Genomic DNA, 20,025 nt, shown 5'->3' with positions numbered 1-20,025 from the left:
TAGTTCTTATGTTCTTATGACACTGGGTCAAAATATAGAAAAGTATTATTAGATCAAAATACTGCATATGGTGGAAGTCTGAAATAAAAACAGAAAATGCTGAAATACTCAGTAGGTCAGGTGGCATCTGTGGAGATAAACAGAGTTAACAGGCTGGATTTTCACCGAGTCGTGATGACTCAGGAGCCCTGTAAAAATGGCGGCAGGACCCAATTGCAGGATTCCTGACCCCATTCCCAGGGTTTCTCATTTACAAGAGTGGCTTTTAAGGGTGTGGGCTCGTTCTGGTTGCATGCCAGCACTCTGAACTCCCAATCTAGCACTTTCCATTGCAGGGATAGGTATGTCCTAGGCCTCGGCAACTTTCATGGGCCAGAATCTTCGGGTCGGCGAGCAGGGGCAGGGCCCGCTCGCCAACGCGTAAAATGACGCACGGTGATGTCGGGCATGCATCCCAACGTCACCACGCGTCATTCAGATCTTGAGTTTGGTGGGCATGCACCGGAGTTGGCTGCGCGCCCGCCGAACTGTCAAAGGTCTATTAAGGCCATTTGGACACCAATTAAACTAATTAACAGAGCTGCCCGTCCAACCTTAAGGTTGATGGGCAGGCAAAGAGCCCAGACGGCCTTCGCATTTATCATGAAACGTCATCCACAGGCGGGATGAGGTATCATGAAGGTTTTTAAAGTTTAATAAAAATTTTAAATAAAATTCATTAACATGTCCCAACTCACGTGACACTGTGAGAGCCCAGAAATCCATTAGTCTGATGGAAACACCTGAGCCCGAGAAAACATTGCTTGATTGACATGAGGGGCCATAAAGAGTGGGTGGGGGGGGGGCATGAGGTGGCTTGGATGGGGCAATGAGAGGGGAGGAGGTGTGAGGGGTGAGGGCTGGAGGGTCTTTCTGTTTTTATTTTAATAGGGCAAAGTCCCAAAGCACCGAGGTGGACCTTTTAAACAGCCTGCCTCAACCCCCAGCAGCCTGTGTGGCTGCCTCCGAACTTTTGCTTGGGTTGGCTGACCTGACTCTAGCCTGCACCCACCAGCCACCCCATGACCCCATTCCCCCCACCCCCCACCCCCCTGACATCACTCACCTTGATAAGCATAAAAGTGAACCAAAAATAGCATTTAAGTAGGAAGTAAGAAGCAAACATGGGATGAATAGATTAACGACTGGTAATTCTTTGGCATAGTGCACTGAAATTGAATGTTAAAATCAAGTGCTTTGTCACAAATAGATGAGGTTGCCATTTGGCAAGTAAGAGTAAAACATTCTGGAAAATAACTGTGTAGGTGTGGGAATCTCCTGAAGCTTGCCTAGCTGCCGATGTGAGGTCAGAGGGGAATTTTCAATTGAACATTCCTGAATTGGTCTCTTTTTTTTTGTTTCTCCAAGGAAATGGGCCGGGGATGGTTGATGGACGGGCATTAAATCAGCCAAATAACCTAGAGAGAAGGAACACAGATGGACCTGATAATCTTTTCTCATCCTCAATATGTAACAAACACAAGAAAGGATCTCAATTATCCCTCATTATTAGAAAATGTACTAATTTGACCATTTGGACCTCACAATCCAAAGACGTTTCTAAAATAAAAATATGACGTGTTGGAAGAGGTCAGCCTTTAATTCAAGTATACAGAATTTGATTTTCTTTTGCTATTCCAAAATTCTCCCGAGGTGTCCCGGAAACTTGGACAATTCCATCGTGTACACTTTTGCCAACAGTTTTAGTAAGTTTTCCAATTTCACACCATCCAAGTTCTTGGCAAGGACTGTATTTTTCAGTCCTAAGTCGTAAACAGATTTCTGTTGTGAATTGTCAATTTTAGGCTGAAGTGTCCTGGGAACAGAATTTGAAAAAAACTGAATTGTCTTGGGCAGAGTTTTAATTTAAGATACTGGGAAAATGGACAGTTACACTTAGAAACAAACCTAATTTAATGAATATGACAGTACCAAAGTTCAATTTATTTTAAAATAATGCCACTCCACATATAAGGCAGTAAAAACTAGATGTTATAACAGTATTAGAGCTGTGCAGCAAACTAAGTTACAGACACAATATAAATTAACCCGGCATAGTAGAAGTATGTCATTCAAAATACTGTAGCATTAACTTTAGAGCCAAGGGAAATAATTAAGAAATGGATGCTCATTATATTTAACTCCTTGTAATATCTTAAATTGTAAGTCATATATTTTAAACATGAAGTTTCTTTGGAATAACACTTGGGTAGCTTTCACTCATTTTCATTTGGTTATGGTATCTGCAATTTAATCTGTGGTTCACTTTAATCTGTGTTTCCAAAAGTAGAAGTTATTTTGAAAAGATTTAATACTAAAATGTTCTTTGTTTGAAAATTGCTAGTGCAGTCATCATAGGGTTAAATAGAACTTCGTTGTTAATCAGCAGAGGGTATTCATTGGAGAACTGCTTCAAGAGAATGTGCTTTCTCCATAGCAACAACAGAACAGAACAAAGAATGGGTCTAATAAAGCAACAGAGGCTTCAGTAACTACCAAACAAAAATCAGATATGAAATATCCACGGCACACTTGTTTTTCATCAAGACTATGCTGGTTACACCAGTGACAAATCCATACTATGAAGTAATCTCAACATACGTGTATAGAAAAGGAAACATTTAGTCAATGATGACATGAAAAAAGCTAGTTCTGTCAACACTACATAAAACAGGCCAGATTTTGCTTTCAAAATAATGGTGAACCAAATGGGACTTGTCCTTTTTTTAAAATTAGAAATTTACAGCACAAAAGGAGGTCATTCGGCCCATCTTGTCCACATCGGCCAACAAATAGCCATCCAGCCTAATCCCACTTTCCAGCCCTTGGTCCATAGCCTTGTAAGTTACAGCGCTTCAAGTGCAAACCCAAATACTTTTTAAATGTTATAAGGGTTTCTACCTCTACCATCCTTTCAGGCAGCAAGTTCCAGATCCCCACCCACCCTCTGGGTGAAAATGATTTCCCCTAAAATCTCCTCTATTTCTTATGTTCTAAACATCTTACCCTAAATCTATATCCTTTGGTTATGGAGCCCTCAACCGAGGAAAATAAGGCCTTTCTACCCACTCTATCTTATACACTTCAATTAGGTCTCTTCTCAACATCCTTGGTTCCAAAGAAAATCCTATCTGTCCAATCTCATAACCCAAATTCTCCTGTCCAGGTGACTTCCTTGTAAATGTTCTCTATACCCTCTCTACTGCAATCACATCTTTCCTATAGTGCAGTGCCCAGAACTGTACACAGTACTCCAGTTGTGGCCTAATCAGTGTTTTATACAATTCCAGCATAACCTCCTAGCTCTAAGCCTTCACTAATAAAGGCAAGTATCTCATATGGCATCTTGACAATCTTATTTACTTGTCCAGCCAGCTTCAGGGATCTCTGGATATGCATGCATTCCAAGGCTCCTCACTTCTTTTACGCTTTCCAGTATCCTACCGTTTATTGTGAATTCCCTTGTCTTGTTAGCTATCTCCAAGTTGCCTCACACTTTCCTGCATTGAACTGAATTTGCCACTGTTTGGCCCGCATAACTAGTCCATTGATAGCTTCTTGCAGTCTATAGCTTTCTTCTTCATCATCAACCACACAGCCAATTGTGGTGTTGTCTGCAAACTTCCTAATTGCACCCATTACATTCAAGTCCAAACCATTGGTATGTACATATATTTATGTGCAGCTGGTACAGTGACTTCAGGCGAAGGACAGATGGAAAGTTAAACACGAATATCCAAAAGTTGCTGTCTGGGTTGTACCACTCTGCCATTGGCTTTGTGAAAGTGGCATCTTGCTGGCTGACTGACCAGTGACATGCACCGAATGGCATGAAGCTGTTGTAATAGCTCAGTAGGTACAAAGTAAACTCAACACAGAAAGTTACATGTTGTCATTTTAAGTCTAAGTACTCTTTTAACAACATGATATGTGTTAGTGATTCTCTATCGACCTCCATGGCACTGGAAATTAAGTATTTAATCCCATTCCTTCAGGATTTCATGATTAGAGTAAGTTATAAAAATTTAAATTTTTGTTATGTCAGGAAGATATATTAATTCTCATAATGTTATTGGAATTTATTGTAAAATAGTGGTATCTGTGTCTATGTGTGTGTGTATGTGTTACTTAATTGAATTAAGGGCAGCTGGTCTGAAAGCCTTGATGTGTTAAAAGAAAAGCTAGGTTTGAAATGTTAAGTAGGTAAACATAGGTGTCAAGGGAACATTTGCATTTTTAAATAAACCAGACTCGATTGTTTTCAAAAGAGGGAGTGAAATGTGTCACCTAGCCAGGTGAAGTTCAGAAACAGTGGGCAGAATTTTGACATTGGCGTGCAGGGGCGGGCCTGACACGCCGATGCATAAAATGATGCACAATGACGTTGGGTGTGCGTCCCAACGTCGGGTGTGCGTCCCGACGTCACCGCGCACCGTCATGATATTTTGGTGGGCAGGCGCGCTATGAGTTCCAAAGCATGCCCGCCATTAATTCACGGGCCACTTAAGGCCCTTGAGTCAATAGTACACAGCGATTGTTCAGAGCCCATACGATTTTCAGAGTGTCGCATGAGCACAACGGGCAAACGGGTAGGTCACATTTTTAAAAACCTCATCCACGGGCAGGATAAGAGGGGTGACTGGACTCAAAAATGCTAGTTGTTAGTCATTTACTTTAGAAACTTACTGCTACTTGCTTGTGTGAACATGAGAACTTCAAATCACTTCAGAGGAATAAGGCTTCAGGTCAGGACTCTGGAGGAAACATCATTCTTGGGGCCTTGCAGGTTTCAGGCAGCCTTCCCTTACCCTGGGAATGGGGGTTGTGCCACCTTTTGGAGGACAGGTGCAGGCACAAGGGGTGCAGGGGCAACAGGAAGTGCAAGGCTTCCACCTGCAGAAGACGCCACTATCCTGCTGCCAGGGTTTACAGGCGGTGATGCAGCTACCTCAGTATGTCTGAGGTGCATTGCCGAAGGAGGCTCCATCTCTCAAGGGAGACAGTGACCTTCATCTGTCAGATGATCAGCCCTGAGATCAGCTCCAACTGTGTGGGTGGACACCCCATGCCAGTGGCATTGAAGATCATGGCTGCCCCCAACTTCTATGCCTCCGGCTCTTTCCAGGGGTCGGCGGTTGATCTTTGCAGAGTCTCCCAGTCAGCTGTCCACAGTTGTGTCAAGCTGGTGGCAGATGCTCTGTTCAGGCGCGCATTGACTTTCATTCACTACCGCACAGACGAGGCTAGGCAGGCAGAGTGAGCCAGAGGCTTTGCAGCGATTGCTGGATTCCCCATGTCCAGGGTGCAATTGACTGCACACATGTGGCCAACAAGGCGCCAGTGGGTGAGCCCGGTGCCTTCGTCAACAGGAAGGGATTCCACTCCATGAACGTGCAGATAGTGTGTGATCACAGGATGCAGATTCTGTAAGTCTGTGCAAGGTACCCAGGCAGCTCCCATGACGCCTACATCCTGAGACACTCCCAGGTGCCGAGACTCTTCAGTGCTCCAGCCCGGCTGGATGGATGGCTGCTGGGTGACAAGGGCTAACCCCTCAAAAGGTAGCTCATGACACCCTCTGCCATCCAAGAACAGAGGCTGAGCAGCAGTACAATAGGAGCCACGCCTCCACAAGGGCCGTGGTAGAAAGAACCATCGGTCTTCTCAAGATGCGCTTCCGATGCCTGGACCGTTCGGGGGCGCACTGCAATACCCCCAGATCCTGTGTCACTGATAATGGTTGCATGCTGCACTTTCCACAATCTGGTGCTGGAAAGGGGGTACACAGTGGAGGAAGAAGATGTAAACACAGATACTCTGGCTGCACACGATGAGTCCATTGGTGAGTCCGAGGACGAGCACGTTCAGGAGAACGCTGAGGGGATCGATGCTGACCCAGGCAACCTCCAGGGAGGCAGGGACACCCTGGAGGCTTTGATCCAATGTTAACTTAACAAAGATGAACCTCCAACATATGCCAGGTCTTCAGGCTCCATACTCAATACCTGAGAGCAACATTTGCCTGGTCAGGAATGATTAACTATGTCCCTTGTCAATAAAGCTCAATGACAAACAAGTCACTCATAACATCATGGGTTCCCCTTCACCTGCAGAAGTAATGAAGCACCCAGAGCCTTGTTGAGAACTAAAACATTTAATGATTGCTAACTTGCATACAGAAAATGAAAATGTATTAAAAGGTGTTGAGCTGCACACCGAATGAGAAGCAACTAATACGGGGGCAACAGAAAACCACCAGTGATGAGCCCATATTGTGCCTAAGGTGATTTACGCTTACGTTTGCGAGTGCTATGTCTAGGTGCTCCCCCCCTTGCTGGCACTGGCATTGCAGACAGCCTGCTGACTCTGCTGTCCTGTTGGCCTTGATGACCTTGGCGGGCATCCTCTGGCCTGTGGAGCCTGTGCTGGCCCCGCCTGGGAGGGAGTGGCCAGTTCCACAGTTGGCTTTTCGCCAATTGCCGCAGCCTCATCAGATGCCACAGTCACTGGCAGAGGGGCGGAGGAGCTGCTGCCCTCATCCGGAGCGCCCTGAGAGGAGCCTGCAGAGACAACAGGCAGCTCGTGCGCCAACTTGAGATCGCTTCAGACTTTCCTGCTCACCGGGGAGAGATGGGCACCTAGCTGGGATACTAGGTGCCCAATCCATCTCCCACATTGACACTGACCAGATGAGATCAATGTCGCTGTGAGTGCTTGCAGGTCCGAGCGCATCCCGAGGAAGTCCTGATTGTTCTCCTGAAGGAGCCTCTCCATGAGAGTTGCCACCCTCTCCATGGAGGAAGCATTGCACTCGGCTATGAGGTTAAATGCATTGCTGATGCTCCGCATGGACTCCTCCATCACGGAGAACATGACATGCATTGCCTCATGTATCTTCGCCAGATCCTCCCGCAGACCCTGCTAGACTTCCAGCATCTGCTGCCTCAGGGACAACTCCAGAGACACATCATCAGCCACTGACTGAGCGTGTTCCTGGTTCCCAGCAGTCCCCCGACTGCCTGCGCCATAGGCACTCTCTCTGTCCGCTTGCACCTCAAGCGAGTGTGAAGTGCCCTCAGCACTGTGTCCCGGGACACTAGCCGAAGATCTTATCCCCACCGTGGTGCTGGTATCTGCACTGATGCCTGCCTGGCTGAGAGGGTGTGACGCTGGTGCATGTATATCTTCAGGGATCTCAGGTGATAGTGGCAGTCCCTCTGCCTCCTGAGTCCGGGCATGCTCCAGTGAGGCTGAAAGGAAGGATAAGGACATTTGATTAGTTGAAGTTGTGATGCTGTTAATGTGCATGCCTGGCCCCTGGATCAGGATGTTCTCCTCCTTCCATAATCAATGGGAAACCCAGGTTGGAAGCTGAAATCAATAAACAGTCAACAGTGGAATGTTTGCACTGACAGACATTGTGACCTCAGTGCACGGCACTCTTACCTCCTGGCACCCCAACCTCACTGCTACCAATAGACCTGGCCGCATGGCGCCTCTCCAGCTCAAGAGCCTCCTGCTCATATCTGGTGAGTATGAGTAGGTGGGGCTGCCCTCCGCCAGTCTGCATCTGTTCTGCATTATTGTGTGCGGTCTTCCCCTGAAAGGAGGGAAGAGCCATTGATTAGTCCACCCTGTACCTGGATCGCATTGCAGCCTGGCCACCCCCACCTGAGTGAAACATTGCAGGGCTCATCCGATTCGTGACCCTGGAGCCGCCATACACTCACTCCGCGCAGCCAGGGCTCTCCCTTGCCCAGATGCTGCCTCCATCACATTTGCCACTCACTGTATGAGCTTCCAAAGCAAGGAGCACTACCACCTAGAAGGACAAGAGCAGCAGATGGATGGCTGCCCCGCCACCTGGAAGTTCCCCTCCAAGTCACTCAGCATCCTGACTTTGAAATGTTTTGGCGTTCCAGCACTGCACCTCGGTACAGATCTTGGAGGTCACCCCCAAAACAGCACTGTGGGTGTAAGTGCACCACATGCAGCGGATACAGAAGCCAGCTCAGCATCACCCTCTCAGGGGCAACTAGGCATGGGCAATAAATGCTTGCCCACCCAGCGAAGGCCACATGTAGTGAATGAATCAATGCAATAACTAAATTCTGAATTGGGGGATGGCCGGGGAGGGGCCAACCTAACTGCTGTGCTAAGTGACCCATGCCATCACGGTACTCACCCTTCCCGATTGCAAGAGGTTGTTGAACCGCATGCAGCAATGCACCCAGGTGCGTCGTACCACATCATGGGAGCTGACCACTTCTGCCACCTCCCCCCAGGCACATTTCATCATGTGAGGGGCCTCCTCCCTCCGTCCCTTGGCACGATGATCTCGCGCCGTGTGCCTACTCCTCGAGGAGGACAGCGAGGCACTCATCTGAGAATCTTGGGGCACAATGCCCCGTTGATCTGCCCTCCTGCCTGGCCTGCTCTCCAAGAGCGCTCTTGGACATCCTTCTGTGCGCCATCGTTGGCAGCCTTTGGAAGGCTGCCTGCGCCATTTTAAAACAGGCCCCCGGGTCGCCATTGGACCTGGCGGCCATTGGGCTCCTGCTGCCACCTGCCGCTTCCCGCTGTTCTCGGGAACTGCGAATCATGCTGGGCCAGCCTTAATTGGCCCACCCATGTAAAATAGTGGTGCGATGCCAATCATGGGCGGTGCTCGGCTCCTGCCCAGCCCACCCAACATGCTAAAAATTCTCCCCAGTGTGTTTATTTTCCCCAAAGATTACCGGTAAAATTTGTATTATGAGAGGTTTTTATTATTAGAAAGGTAAAGTCCAAAGACATAGTGAAACAATGGGAATTTTCATTCAAAGGGGGGAAATATGTATAAAGAAGCAAAGACTGTGTGTAAGGGTAGGCATTTTAAGATGTAACAAGTGTGAAAAGCCTTCAGCATCTACGCCTCAAGCTGATGTCTACAAAGAACTGAAGTTAAGGAAACTCACTTTGATTAGATTGCTCAGGGTATCATGTTTCCTTTCCTGGGACTTTTAAAATCTGTGTGTCTTACTGTTGCCTTAACGAATGTATAACTGGGAATCAGATTAATTAGGAGATTTAGAAGTTATTATAGTAGTAATTTGTAGACATATGTATGTGCTTAAAATCATTTCTCTTATTAATAAATGTTTAATCTAGTTTTGTAAAAACTTATAAGGCTCAGTGGTCTTATTATCCGCATCTCAAAACAGATAAATTGCAAAAAAAAATAGTTGTGGCAGTTGTCTCAAGTTTCCCTCTGGGATTTGAACAACTCAGCATTTACATGTGTCACAACAGTTAAAGAATGTAAAATTTAAATCTTTTTACACTGTTTCTACTTTACCTTTCTGTCTCTTCCTCCTCTCTTATAATTCAATTTTTTTTCTCTTTAGTTCTCTTTCTGTTCCTGATTTTATGTTGAATTTTCCGAACATCAACAACTTGTGTTTATATAGCACTTTTAATGCAATAAAACATTCCAAGGCACATCACAAGAGCATTATGAAACAAAATATGACACTGAGTCATATAAGGAGATATCAAAGCTGATGACCAAGGGCTTGGTCAAAGTGGTAAGTTTTAGGGATAATCTTAAGGAAGGAAAGTGAGCTTGAGAGGCAGAATGATGTAGCGAGGGAATTCCAGAGTTTAGTGCCTTGGCAGCAGAAGACACAGCCACCAAGATACACCAATTAAAATCAAGGATACTCAAGAGGCCAGAATTAGAACACCATAGATATCGCAGAGGGTTGTGCTGCTGGAGCAAAGAAAGAGGGAGGGACAAGGCCATGGACGGATTTGAAAACGATTCAATTTCTAGACTATAATCTCTCCTGAGCTGAGAAAGCTTTCTCACAAGACTTTGCATTTATAAAAGTCTTGTTGTTAGCAAGCTCTACCCCCCAGAAACTTTCCAAACAATGTTAAAATTGCTGACAGAACATTTTTCCATCAGATGGAATTTTTTGCCGATGGGATTTTATGGTCCCGCAGAAGTCAATGGACTTTTGAATGGCTCTCTGCATGTTACGGCCCCGCCCCAGCGTGACAGGACGGGAAAATTCTGCCCATAAAACTTCAAACAAACCTTGATTTTAATCCAGATTAAAATTGTTCGAAAGAGTAACTGAATAATAAGCATTATACATAAAATATTGATCTTAGTCTAGAGAACTGAAAAGGAAATAATTTGGATGCCATGATACAAAGACAAAATAATGCGGATGCTGAAAATCAGAAATAAAAACATGAAATGCTGGAAATACTCGTCAGGTCTGGAAGCATCTGTGGAGAGAGTATGTCATGATGTCTGATAGTTAAGTTGGAACTCTTTGGTTTACTGAAAATCAAATATGTAATTTGAACATACAACAGAGATGAAGGTATGATTTTCTATATCACTCCTATGGTTTATTAGAATGCTACTAATATCTTAATCTTACTTGATATCACAAACGGATCTGAGACTAAAGCTCCTGCAGTACCTTCATGTGGCCAAATGTGATTCGTCTCGGTACAGATGATTTTATCTTTGAAGGTTCGCCACTTGCTTAATTTGCCTTTTTCATGTGAGACGTGGACTTTGTTCGTCTTGTGCTTTACATTGAGATGCAAACTGAAACCTTCAAGAGTTAAATGACCCCGTTTGCTGCACATCCATGCCTGACGTTGACCACTGGCACAAGGTTCCAGTTTCACAGCTCCAAACTCATTAGTTTTATGAACAGTTAGACATTGCTGAGTTTTAAGGCTGACTATGGAATTTAGGCGGGAATCCCATCTCCACTGCTGCTGTTCAGAATCTGGGTTACATTCAGTGAGAGATATTCTATTGTTCTCATCGTTTGCACGGATACATTTATCTAGACGGACATTCTTGATGTTGAAGCCTAGGATATTTAGCAACAAAGTAAAATGTAAAACAGCATAAATAAAAATATACATCATGTAGGAATAGTTGAAGCATTAAATATACATGTGGCTAAAATATGCATACACAATTATTCATTTCCTTTTTGTAATATTACGTAGTACCTACATTCTGAAGGAATGGGCATGATGAACAATGGCTTTTTCAAATTTTGTGCTTTCTGATCTTCTTCAATTCACAAAATCAGTTTTATGCTAAAATTGTTTGTTCCGTTATCATCAAAGTAATTACGCCCAGGTGAACATGCTTATAATTCTACAGGTTTGTAAAAATTTAGTCAGTGTATAATTTTGGTTAACAAATTAATTTGTTCCAACAAATTAATTAACTCCTTGATAAGATTTTAGGACAAGAATGTAAAATCATGAACTCATAGGACAGGAATATAAAAACAAGTTTCTTCCTGCCTTCTTTTGGAGTTCTGCTAAAGCAGTGCAGTTATTCACTTATTCATGTGGGGTTAGGATAGGATCAGAGTTCCAATATCTGTTTGGATTCTGATGAAATTCATGATGCACATGCAATACCTTTGGCTTCTGAAGTTTTTATGAGTTATATGTATGTTTGGATAGACAGAGACAAAATCTGGGTAAGAAAAGGTGGGGAACTGACATTAACCAACCTGGAAATAAATGTTAATTGTTCAGTTTAGTGAAGCAATGCTTCAGGAGAATTGTTTGATCCTTCATTAACAAGCAGCAATCATGTGCTGTTAAAGGACAGTAAAGTATTGTAACATATGTAAGCAGAATACTGGGCAAGAATTCTCTGCTCCCAGCAAAATGTTTTCTCATAAAAAAGAGGAAATATCTATCATAGTATATTCTGCTAACTATTGAAATCCAGATCACAAGATAATACTGGATGAGAAAGGGCCATTCAGCCCATCTTAGTTCATCCAGAAACACCCTACATTTCCCCAATGCAGCGACTATCTTTTTCTTAAATAATTCCAAGGTTTTCTCCTGTTGTCTATTGGAGAGTCCATTTGATCACCCTTTGTACTGGGCAGAACTGGAAGACATTGACATTAGAATGAACAGAGTTCCCGGTGTGTTAGGAAGATGCCCAGAAGCTCATTGTTAGCTGGAGGAAGGTGGCACTGGCACCAAGTGCTAACTCCTTTATTCCCAGGACTACAGTACTGTGCTGCAAGACTTCCATAACCTCAGCAGTACAGGCAAGGTAGTGCACTGGACATGTCTCCATTCTCTTCCTTGCCCACCATAGAGACAGTTTTCCTCCTCTTCAATCAATACTTGTACAACAAACCCTTTACAATGTTCTTTGCACTATCGCTATCCAGCTCCATTCAGCACGGTTATTTAAAAGTATAATCTTAATACTCCATCCTCTTTAACAGCCACATACCTCCACATCTTCTATTTCACTGCTCCCATCTGGCACACACTCCTCAATTGTTAGCTTTCTCCTCTGCATCTTCTTGTAGGACAAATGGGCACACAATGCCCATTAAGGCAGGTCATCAAAGGGGCACTGCGCTATCACACTCCATAGCCCCTTCGAAGAACGAATGGATACTCACTCAACTTGTGTTGTAGGAGTTAACAAAGAGGATTGATGAGGGTAATGCAACTGATGTTATCCACATGGACTTTCAAAAAGTGTTTCATGAAGTGATGAAGTAATAAATTTGTTAACAAAATTAAAGCATATGGTATTAAAGAGCAGCAGCAACATGGATATGAAATTGGCTCAGAGACAGAATCACAGGTTTTTTTTTATTCGTTCATGGAATGTGGGCTTCACTGGCTAGGCCAGCACTTGTTGACAATCCCAAATTGCCCTTTTGAAGGTGCTGGTGAGCTACCTTCTTGAATCGCTGCAGTCCATGTGGTGTAGGAGTTTGACAAGGTGTTTACTAAAACCCGCTTTCACAGCCATATTTTCTTTCTCAGTGACTGTCTCCGTCTCCGACTTACCCCACGTGGATTTCAACTGAAATTCCATCCCTCATGTTTCGAACCCACCCAGGATTACAGGTATCTCCGGGACATACAACGCTCCTCGGACTGCTGTTCTCGTCGCATTCTGAGATCCACACTCAGTGCCATGCGCCACCATATGAACACACTCGACCTCTCCCTCAAGCAGCACCGCCGCATCCTTTTTCAAAGCTGCGCGTGCCCCCAGTTTCATTTTATTCTTCGTCTCATCCGACGCCTCAACAAGAAACTTTTTCTCTTTCTCTCAAGTGCAAAGGAACGCAAGCTCCAACAACTCATCGACACCAACACCCATCCAGGACCCTCCACCCCTGCCTGTCCCTCTGTCCCCATCCCATCTTCCAATCCCAGCCCCAGCCGTGTATTCACCATACCCCCTGACCTTCCCCTCTCCGATGCTGAATGTTCAGTGCTCAGCAAAGGACTTAGTTTCATACCCTTACGCCCTCATCTCAATTAATTTCAGGCTCGGCACGATGCTGAACTCTTCTTCCGCCGCCTTCGTCTCCGTGCTCACTTTTTTGGGCAGGAGTCCTCTCCCCGTTCAACGGATCCTTTTACCCACCTCCAATATTCTCCCTCCACCTGGACCCCTCCCTCTGGATTCTTACCTTCTCTTGATCTTTTCATTGAGAACTGTCGGCGTGACATTAGTCGTCTCAATTTCTCTGCTCCTCTCACCCATTCTAACCTGTCTCTCTCTGAACTTGCTGCACTCCGTTCTCTCAGGTCCAACCCTGACATTGTCATCAAACACGCTGACAAGGGTGGTGCTGTTGTCCGGCGCACTGACCTCTACCTCACAGAGGCTGAGCGTCAACTCGCAGACACTTCCTCCTACCTCTCCCTGGACCATGAGCCCACCACAGAACATCAAGCCATTGTTTCCAGGACTGTCACTGACCTCACCTCCTCTGGAGATCTTCCTTCCACAGCTTCCAACCTGTTAGTCTCCCAACCTCGGACGGCCCGCTTCTACCTCCTACCCAAAATCCACAAACGGGACTGTCCCGGCAGACCGATCGTGTCAGCCTGTTCCTGCCCCACGGAACTCATTTCTTGCTATCTTGACTCCATTCTCTCTCCCTTTGTCCAGTCCCTTCCCACCTACATCCGTGATTCCTCTGACACCCTACATCATATCAACAATTTCGAGTTCCCTGGCCCCAACCGCCTCCTCTTCACCATGGACGTCCAATCCCTCTACACCTCCATCCCCCACTGGGATAGTCTGGTGGCTCTCCGCTTCTTCCTCGAACAGAGGCCTGAACAATCCCCATCCACCACTACTCTCCTCTGTCTGGCTGAACTTGTTCTCACACTGAACAATTTCTCCTTTAACTCCTCTCACTTCCTCCAAATAAAAGGTGTGGCTATGGGTAACCGCATGGGCCCCACTATGCCTGTCTCTTTATGGGGTATGTGGAACATTTCTTGTTCCAGTCCTACTCCAGCCCTCTCCCACAACTCTTTCTCCGTTACATCAATGATTACTTCGGTGCTGCTTCATGCTCTCGTCAGGACCTGGAAAAATTTATTAATTTTGCTTCCAATTTCCACCCTTCCATCATTTTCACATGGTCCATCTCTGACACTTCCCTTCCCTTCCTTGACCTCTCTGTCTCAATTTCTGGTGATAGACTGTCCACCAATATCCATTACAAGCCTACCGACTCCCACAGCTACCTCAACTACAGCTCCTCACACCCCACTTCCTGTTAGGACTCCATCCCATTCTCTCAGTTCCTTCGCCTCTGTCGCATCTGTTCTGATGATGCCACTTTCAAAAACAGTTACTCTGACATGTCCTCCTTCTTCCTTAACCAAGGTTTTCCACCCACAGTGGTTGACAGGGCCCTCAACCATGTCCGGCCCATCTCCCGCGCATCCGCCCTCACACCTTCTCCTCCCTCCCAGAAACATGATAGGGTCCCCCTTGTCCTCACTTATCACCCCACCAGCCTCCGCATTCAAAGGATCATCCTCCACCATTTCCGCCAACTCCAGCATGATACCACCACCAAACACATCTTCCCTTCACCCCCCCCCCGGCGGCATTCTGTAGGGATCGTTCCCTCCATGACACCCTGGTCCACTCTTCCATCACCCCCTACACCTCAACCCCCTCCCACGGCACCTTCCCATGCAACCGCAGAAGATGCAACACCTGCCCCTTCACTTCCCCTCTCCTCACCGTCCAAGAGCCCAAACACTCATTTCAAGTGAAGCAGCATTTCACTTGCACTTCCCTCAACTTAGTCTACTGCATTTGTTGCTCCCAATGCAGTTTCCTCTACATTGGAGAGACCAAACGCAGACTGGGTGACCGCTTTGCAGAACACCTTCAGTCTGTCTGCAAGCATTACCCAGACCTCCCTGTCGCTTGCCATTTCAACATTCCACCCTGCTCTCATGCCCATATGTCCGTCCTTGGCTTGCTGCATTGTTCCAGTGAAGCTCACCGCAAACCGGAGGAACAGCACCTCATCTTCCGACTAGGCACTTTACAGCCTTCTGGACTGAATATTGAGTTCAACAACTTTAGATCATGAACTCTCTCCTCTATCCCCACCCCCTTTCCGATTTTCCCCCTCCTTTTTGTTTTTTTTCCAATAATTTATATAGATTTTTCTTTTCCCACCTATTTCCATTACTTTTAAATGTATTTCCATCCATTGTTTTATCTCTAACTTTTAGACTTTTTCGATTCCTTCCCCCCACCCCACCCCCACTAGGGCTATCTGTACCTTGCTTGTCCTGCTTTCTGCCCTTAATTAGCACATTCCTTTAGATAATATCACCACCTTTAACACCTCTTTGTCCTTTTGTCTGTGACATCTTTTGGTTATCTCCACCTATCACTGGCCCTCTACCTAGCTCTTCTTGTCCCAACCTCCCCCCACCCTTAAACCAGCTTATATTTCACCCCTTCTTTATTTTTAATTAGTTCTGTTGAAGAGTCATGCGGACTCGATATGTCAACTGTGCTCCTCTCCACCGATGCTGCCAGACCTGCTGAGTTTTTCCAGGTATATTTTTGTTTTTGTTTTTGTTTTGGATTTCCAGCATCCACAGTTCTTTGCTTTTATATTTATTTGTGCTGTTAGGGAGGGCATTCCAGGATCTTGACCCAGCGACAGTGAAGGAACGGCAATATATTTCCAAGTTAGGATGGTGAGTGGCTTGATGGGGAACTTCCAGGTGGTGGTGCTCCCATGTGTCTGCTACCCTTGTCCTTCCAAATGGTGTAGTGGTAATGTCATTGGAATGGTAATTCAGAGGCCCAGGCTAATACTCCATGGACATGGGTTCAAATCCCACCATGGCAGCTGGTCGAATTTAAATTCAAATAATAAAAAAATCTGGAATTAAAAAGCTAGTCCCAGTAATGGTGACCATGAATTGATTGTTGTAAAAATCATCTGGTTCATGAATGCCCCTTCAGGGAAGGAAATCTGCTGTCCTTACCTGCTCTGGCCTACATGTGACTCCAAACCAACAGCAATAACTCCTAAATGCCCTCTGAAATGGCGTAGCAAGCCATTCTGTTGTATTAAGCTGCTACGAAGTCTAAAAGAAGTGAAACTGGACGGACCACCTGGCATCAACCTATGCACCGGAAACGACAATGGCAAACTCAGCCCTGTCAACCCTGCTTTAAGACCTCCTTACTACCATCTAAACGCATGTGTCAAATTTGGGAGAGCTGTCTATCAGGCTAGTCAAGCAATAGCCTAACATAGTCATACTCAAGGAATCATACCTTACAGATAAAGTCCCAGACTTTGGTGTACTCTGTCCCACCCACAGGACAGACCCAGCAGAGGTAGCAGCATAGCGGTATACAGTCGGGAGGGAGTTGCCCTGGTAGTCCTCAACATTAACTCTGGGCCCCATGAAGTCTCATGACATCAGGTCAAACATGAACAAGGAAACGATGGGCTGAAGGCCTCTTTCTGTTCTGTAAAGCTCTATGAAACATCCTGCTGATTGCCACCTACTGCCACCCATCCCCCACAGCCCTCAGATGATAAATAGTACTCCTCCATGTTGACCACCACTTGGAAGAAGCACTCAGGGTGGCAAGGGCACAGAATGTACTCTGGGTGGGGGACTTCAATGTGCATCACCAAGAGTGGCACTAATGACCGAGCTGGCCGATGCCTAAAGGACATAGCTGCCAGACTTGGTCTGTAGCAGGTGGTGAGGGAACCAACAAGAGGGAAAAACCTACCTGACCTCATCCTCACCGATCTACATGTCGCTGATGCATCTGTCCATGACAGTATAGGTAGGAACGTACACCGCACTTTGTCCTTATGGAGACAAAGTCATGCCTTTACATTGAGGATACCCTCCATCATGTTGCGATGCGCTACCGCCATGCTAACTAGGAAAGATTTTGAACAGTTCTAGCAACTTAAAACTGGGCATCCATTAGACACTGTGGGCCATCAACAGCAGCAGAATTGTACTCAGCCACAATCTGTAACCTCATGGCCCGGCATATCCCCCATTCTACCATTATCATCAAGCCAGGGGATCAACCCTGGTTCAATGAAGAGTGCAGGAGGGCATGCCAGGAGCAGCACCAGGCATACCTAAAATGAGATGTTAACCTGGTGAAGCTATAACACAGGACTACTCGCATGCCAAACAGCGGACGCAGCATGCAATTGACAGAGCCATGTGATCCCACAACTAATGGATCAGACCTAAGCTCTGCAGTCCAGCCACATCCAATCATGAATGGTGGTGGACAATTAAACGACTAACAGGATGAAGAGGCTTCAAAAATAGCTCCACCCTCAATAATGGGGGAGCTCAGCACATCAGTGGAAAATACAAGGCTGAAGCAACCATATCTATCTCGGCCTTCTCCAGAGGTTCCCTGCATCACAGATGCCAGTCTTCAACCAATTCGATTCACTCCACATGATATCAAGAAACGGCTGAAGGTGCTGGGTACTGCAAAGGCTATGGGCCCTGACAACATTCCAGCAATAGTACTGAAGACTTGTTCACCAGAACTTGCCGCGCCCCTAGCCAAGCTGTTCCATACACTGGCATCTACCCAGCAATGTGGAAAATTGCCCATACATGCCCTGTACACAAAAAGCAGGATAATCAGACCTGGAAATTAATGCCTCATCAGTCTACTCTTGATCACCAGTAAAATAATGGAAGGCAGTCGCCAGTGCTATCAAGCGCCATTTACACAGCCAGGGTCACTCAGCTCCTGACCTCATTACAGCCTTGGTCCAAACATGGACAAAAGAGCTGAACTCCCGAGGTGAGGTGAGAGTAACTGCCCTTGACATCAAGGCAGCATTTGACGAGTGTTGCATCAAGGAGCCCTAGCAAAACTAAAGTCAATGGGAATCGGGGGAAAGCTCTTCACTGGCTGGATTGTGCCGAACACAAAGGAAGATGGTTGTGGTTGTTGGAGGTCAGTCATCTCAGTTCCAGGACATCACTGCAGGTGCTCCTCGGGGTACTGTCCTCAGCCCAGCCATCTTCAGCTGCTTCATCAATGATCTTCCCTCCATCATAAGGTCAGAAGTGGGGATGTTCATTGATGGTTGCACAATGTTCAGCACCATTCGTGACTCCTCAGATACAGAAAAAGTCCATGTCCAAATGCAGCAAGACCTGGACTATATACCTAGACTGCAGGAACTCACCAAGGGTCCCTCAACAGCATCTTCCAAACCCACCTGGAAAGCCAAGGGCAGCAGACACATGGGAACACCACCACCTGGAAGTTCCCCTCCTAGTCACTCACCATCCTGACTTGGAAATATATCGCTGTTCCTTCACTGTCGCTAGGTCAAAATCCTGAACTCCCTTCCTAACAGCACTGTGGGCGTACCTACACCACATGAACTGCAGCATATGAACTGCAGCGGTTCAAGAAGGCAGCTCACCACCACTTTCTCAAAGGCAATCAGGGATGGGCTATAAATGCTGGTCTAGCCAGTGACGCATGCATCCATACAAACAAAAAAAAGTACTGAACGTTTTTTTCTAGATTGGAAGGAAGTAATCAGGAGTTGTCTTTTAGGACCATTACTCTTTTGGGGTGTAGAGTATGATTTGAATGTTTTCTGATGACAAAACTTGGGAATGTAGTAAACAATGAAACGGAGGATAGCAAACTTCAGGAGGACTGGTGAAATATGCAGACACATACATGGCCGATGAAATTTAATGCAGAGAAATGTGAAGTGACATATGTCAGAGGAAAGATTGAGGAGAGGCAATATATACAATTATAAACATATGATGGAACAGGGAGACAAAATCTGTTCCATAAAACAAATTTCGATAGACGCGCTAAACAATAAACATATTATACCAGTTAAAACAGTTCTGTGGGTAATTATTATGACGCTTTTAATTTAACAGAATTTTATATTTTGTTCCCCATGCCATTAAAATCGTGCAGTTGGCCACCTACATGTACAGTTATTCATCTTTCACCAGTGGCACTACATTACAGAAAGCAATGTTTGCTGTCCTGGTTCTGGATCACAAATTTGTTTTATCTTGTTAAATTTTGCATCCTGCATGAAGTCTCATCTATAAACAGGAATCCGCCTTACCTTCAAACCCCGCTATTTGAAGTAAAAAGAAGAGAAACAGCACCAACGTGACACTCCTCATTGTAGCTTCACCTCTCCTGATTTCTCACGTCGTTCTCACGGTAATATCTGCGGGTTGGGGGGTGGCTATTGTTGTAATTATGTAACAGAATGAACACTATTTTTTGTTTGCTTTTAGCTGAACATTTTCTTTGCTAAGATAATAAATATCGTCAACAATTAAAATAGGTTTAAGAATTTCCCCTGTGGATTTCTCTTCGCAAAACGCTAGTTACCAAGTTGTATTATTAGGTCCCGCTTCAAGGTTGGGTGATAATTTTGTAACGATTTGCTTTCTTGGAGCAGATAAACTGGACCGACTGCTGGAACTTAAAGTAACAGACTAAATTGTTGAACAGCTTTGTTTGATATGGGCCCTCTAGCGTTTGGTTGAGTCAGTTCTGGGGGGAAAAACATTTGTAAGGATGAATTTACAGATGAATAGATGTTA

The 20,025-nt window shown here is 45.5% G+C and overlaps 1 protein-coding gene across 1 annotated transcript in view; it reads right to left on the bottom strand.

The window, feature by feature from the left end:
* Positions 1–19,644, bottom strand: part of LOC144686069 (uncharacterized) — a 42,653-nt gene extending 23,009 nt beyond the window's left edge. The window contains exons 1-2 of the mRNA XM_078551230.1: positions 19,536–19,644; positions 10,518–10,922 (exon numbers count right to left, since the gene is read on the bottom strand). Of these exons, the coding sequence (XP_078407356.1) occupies positions 10,518–10,922; positions 19,536–19,596 (466 nt within the window). The 5' untranslated portion in view covers positions 19,597–19,644. The remainder of the gene's footprint in view (positions 1–10,517; positions 10,923–19,535) is intronic.
* Between the last annotated feature and the right edge of the window lie 381 nt (positions 19,645–20,025).

This window comes from Cetorhinus maximus, chromosome 1, assembly GCF_964194155.1.
Source record: "Cetorhinus maximus chromosome 1, sCetMax3.hap1.1, whole genome shotgun sequence".
Lineage (NCBI taxonomy): Eukaryota > Metazoa > Chordata > Chondrichthyes > Lamniformes > Cetorhinidae > Cetorhinus > Cetorhinus maximus.
This window is presented reverse-complemented; position numbering and strand designations above follow the sequence as displayed.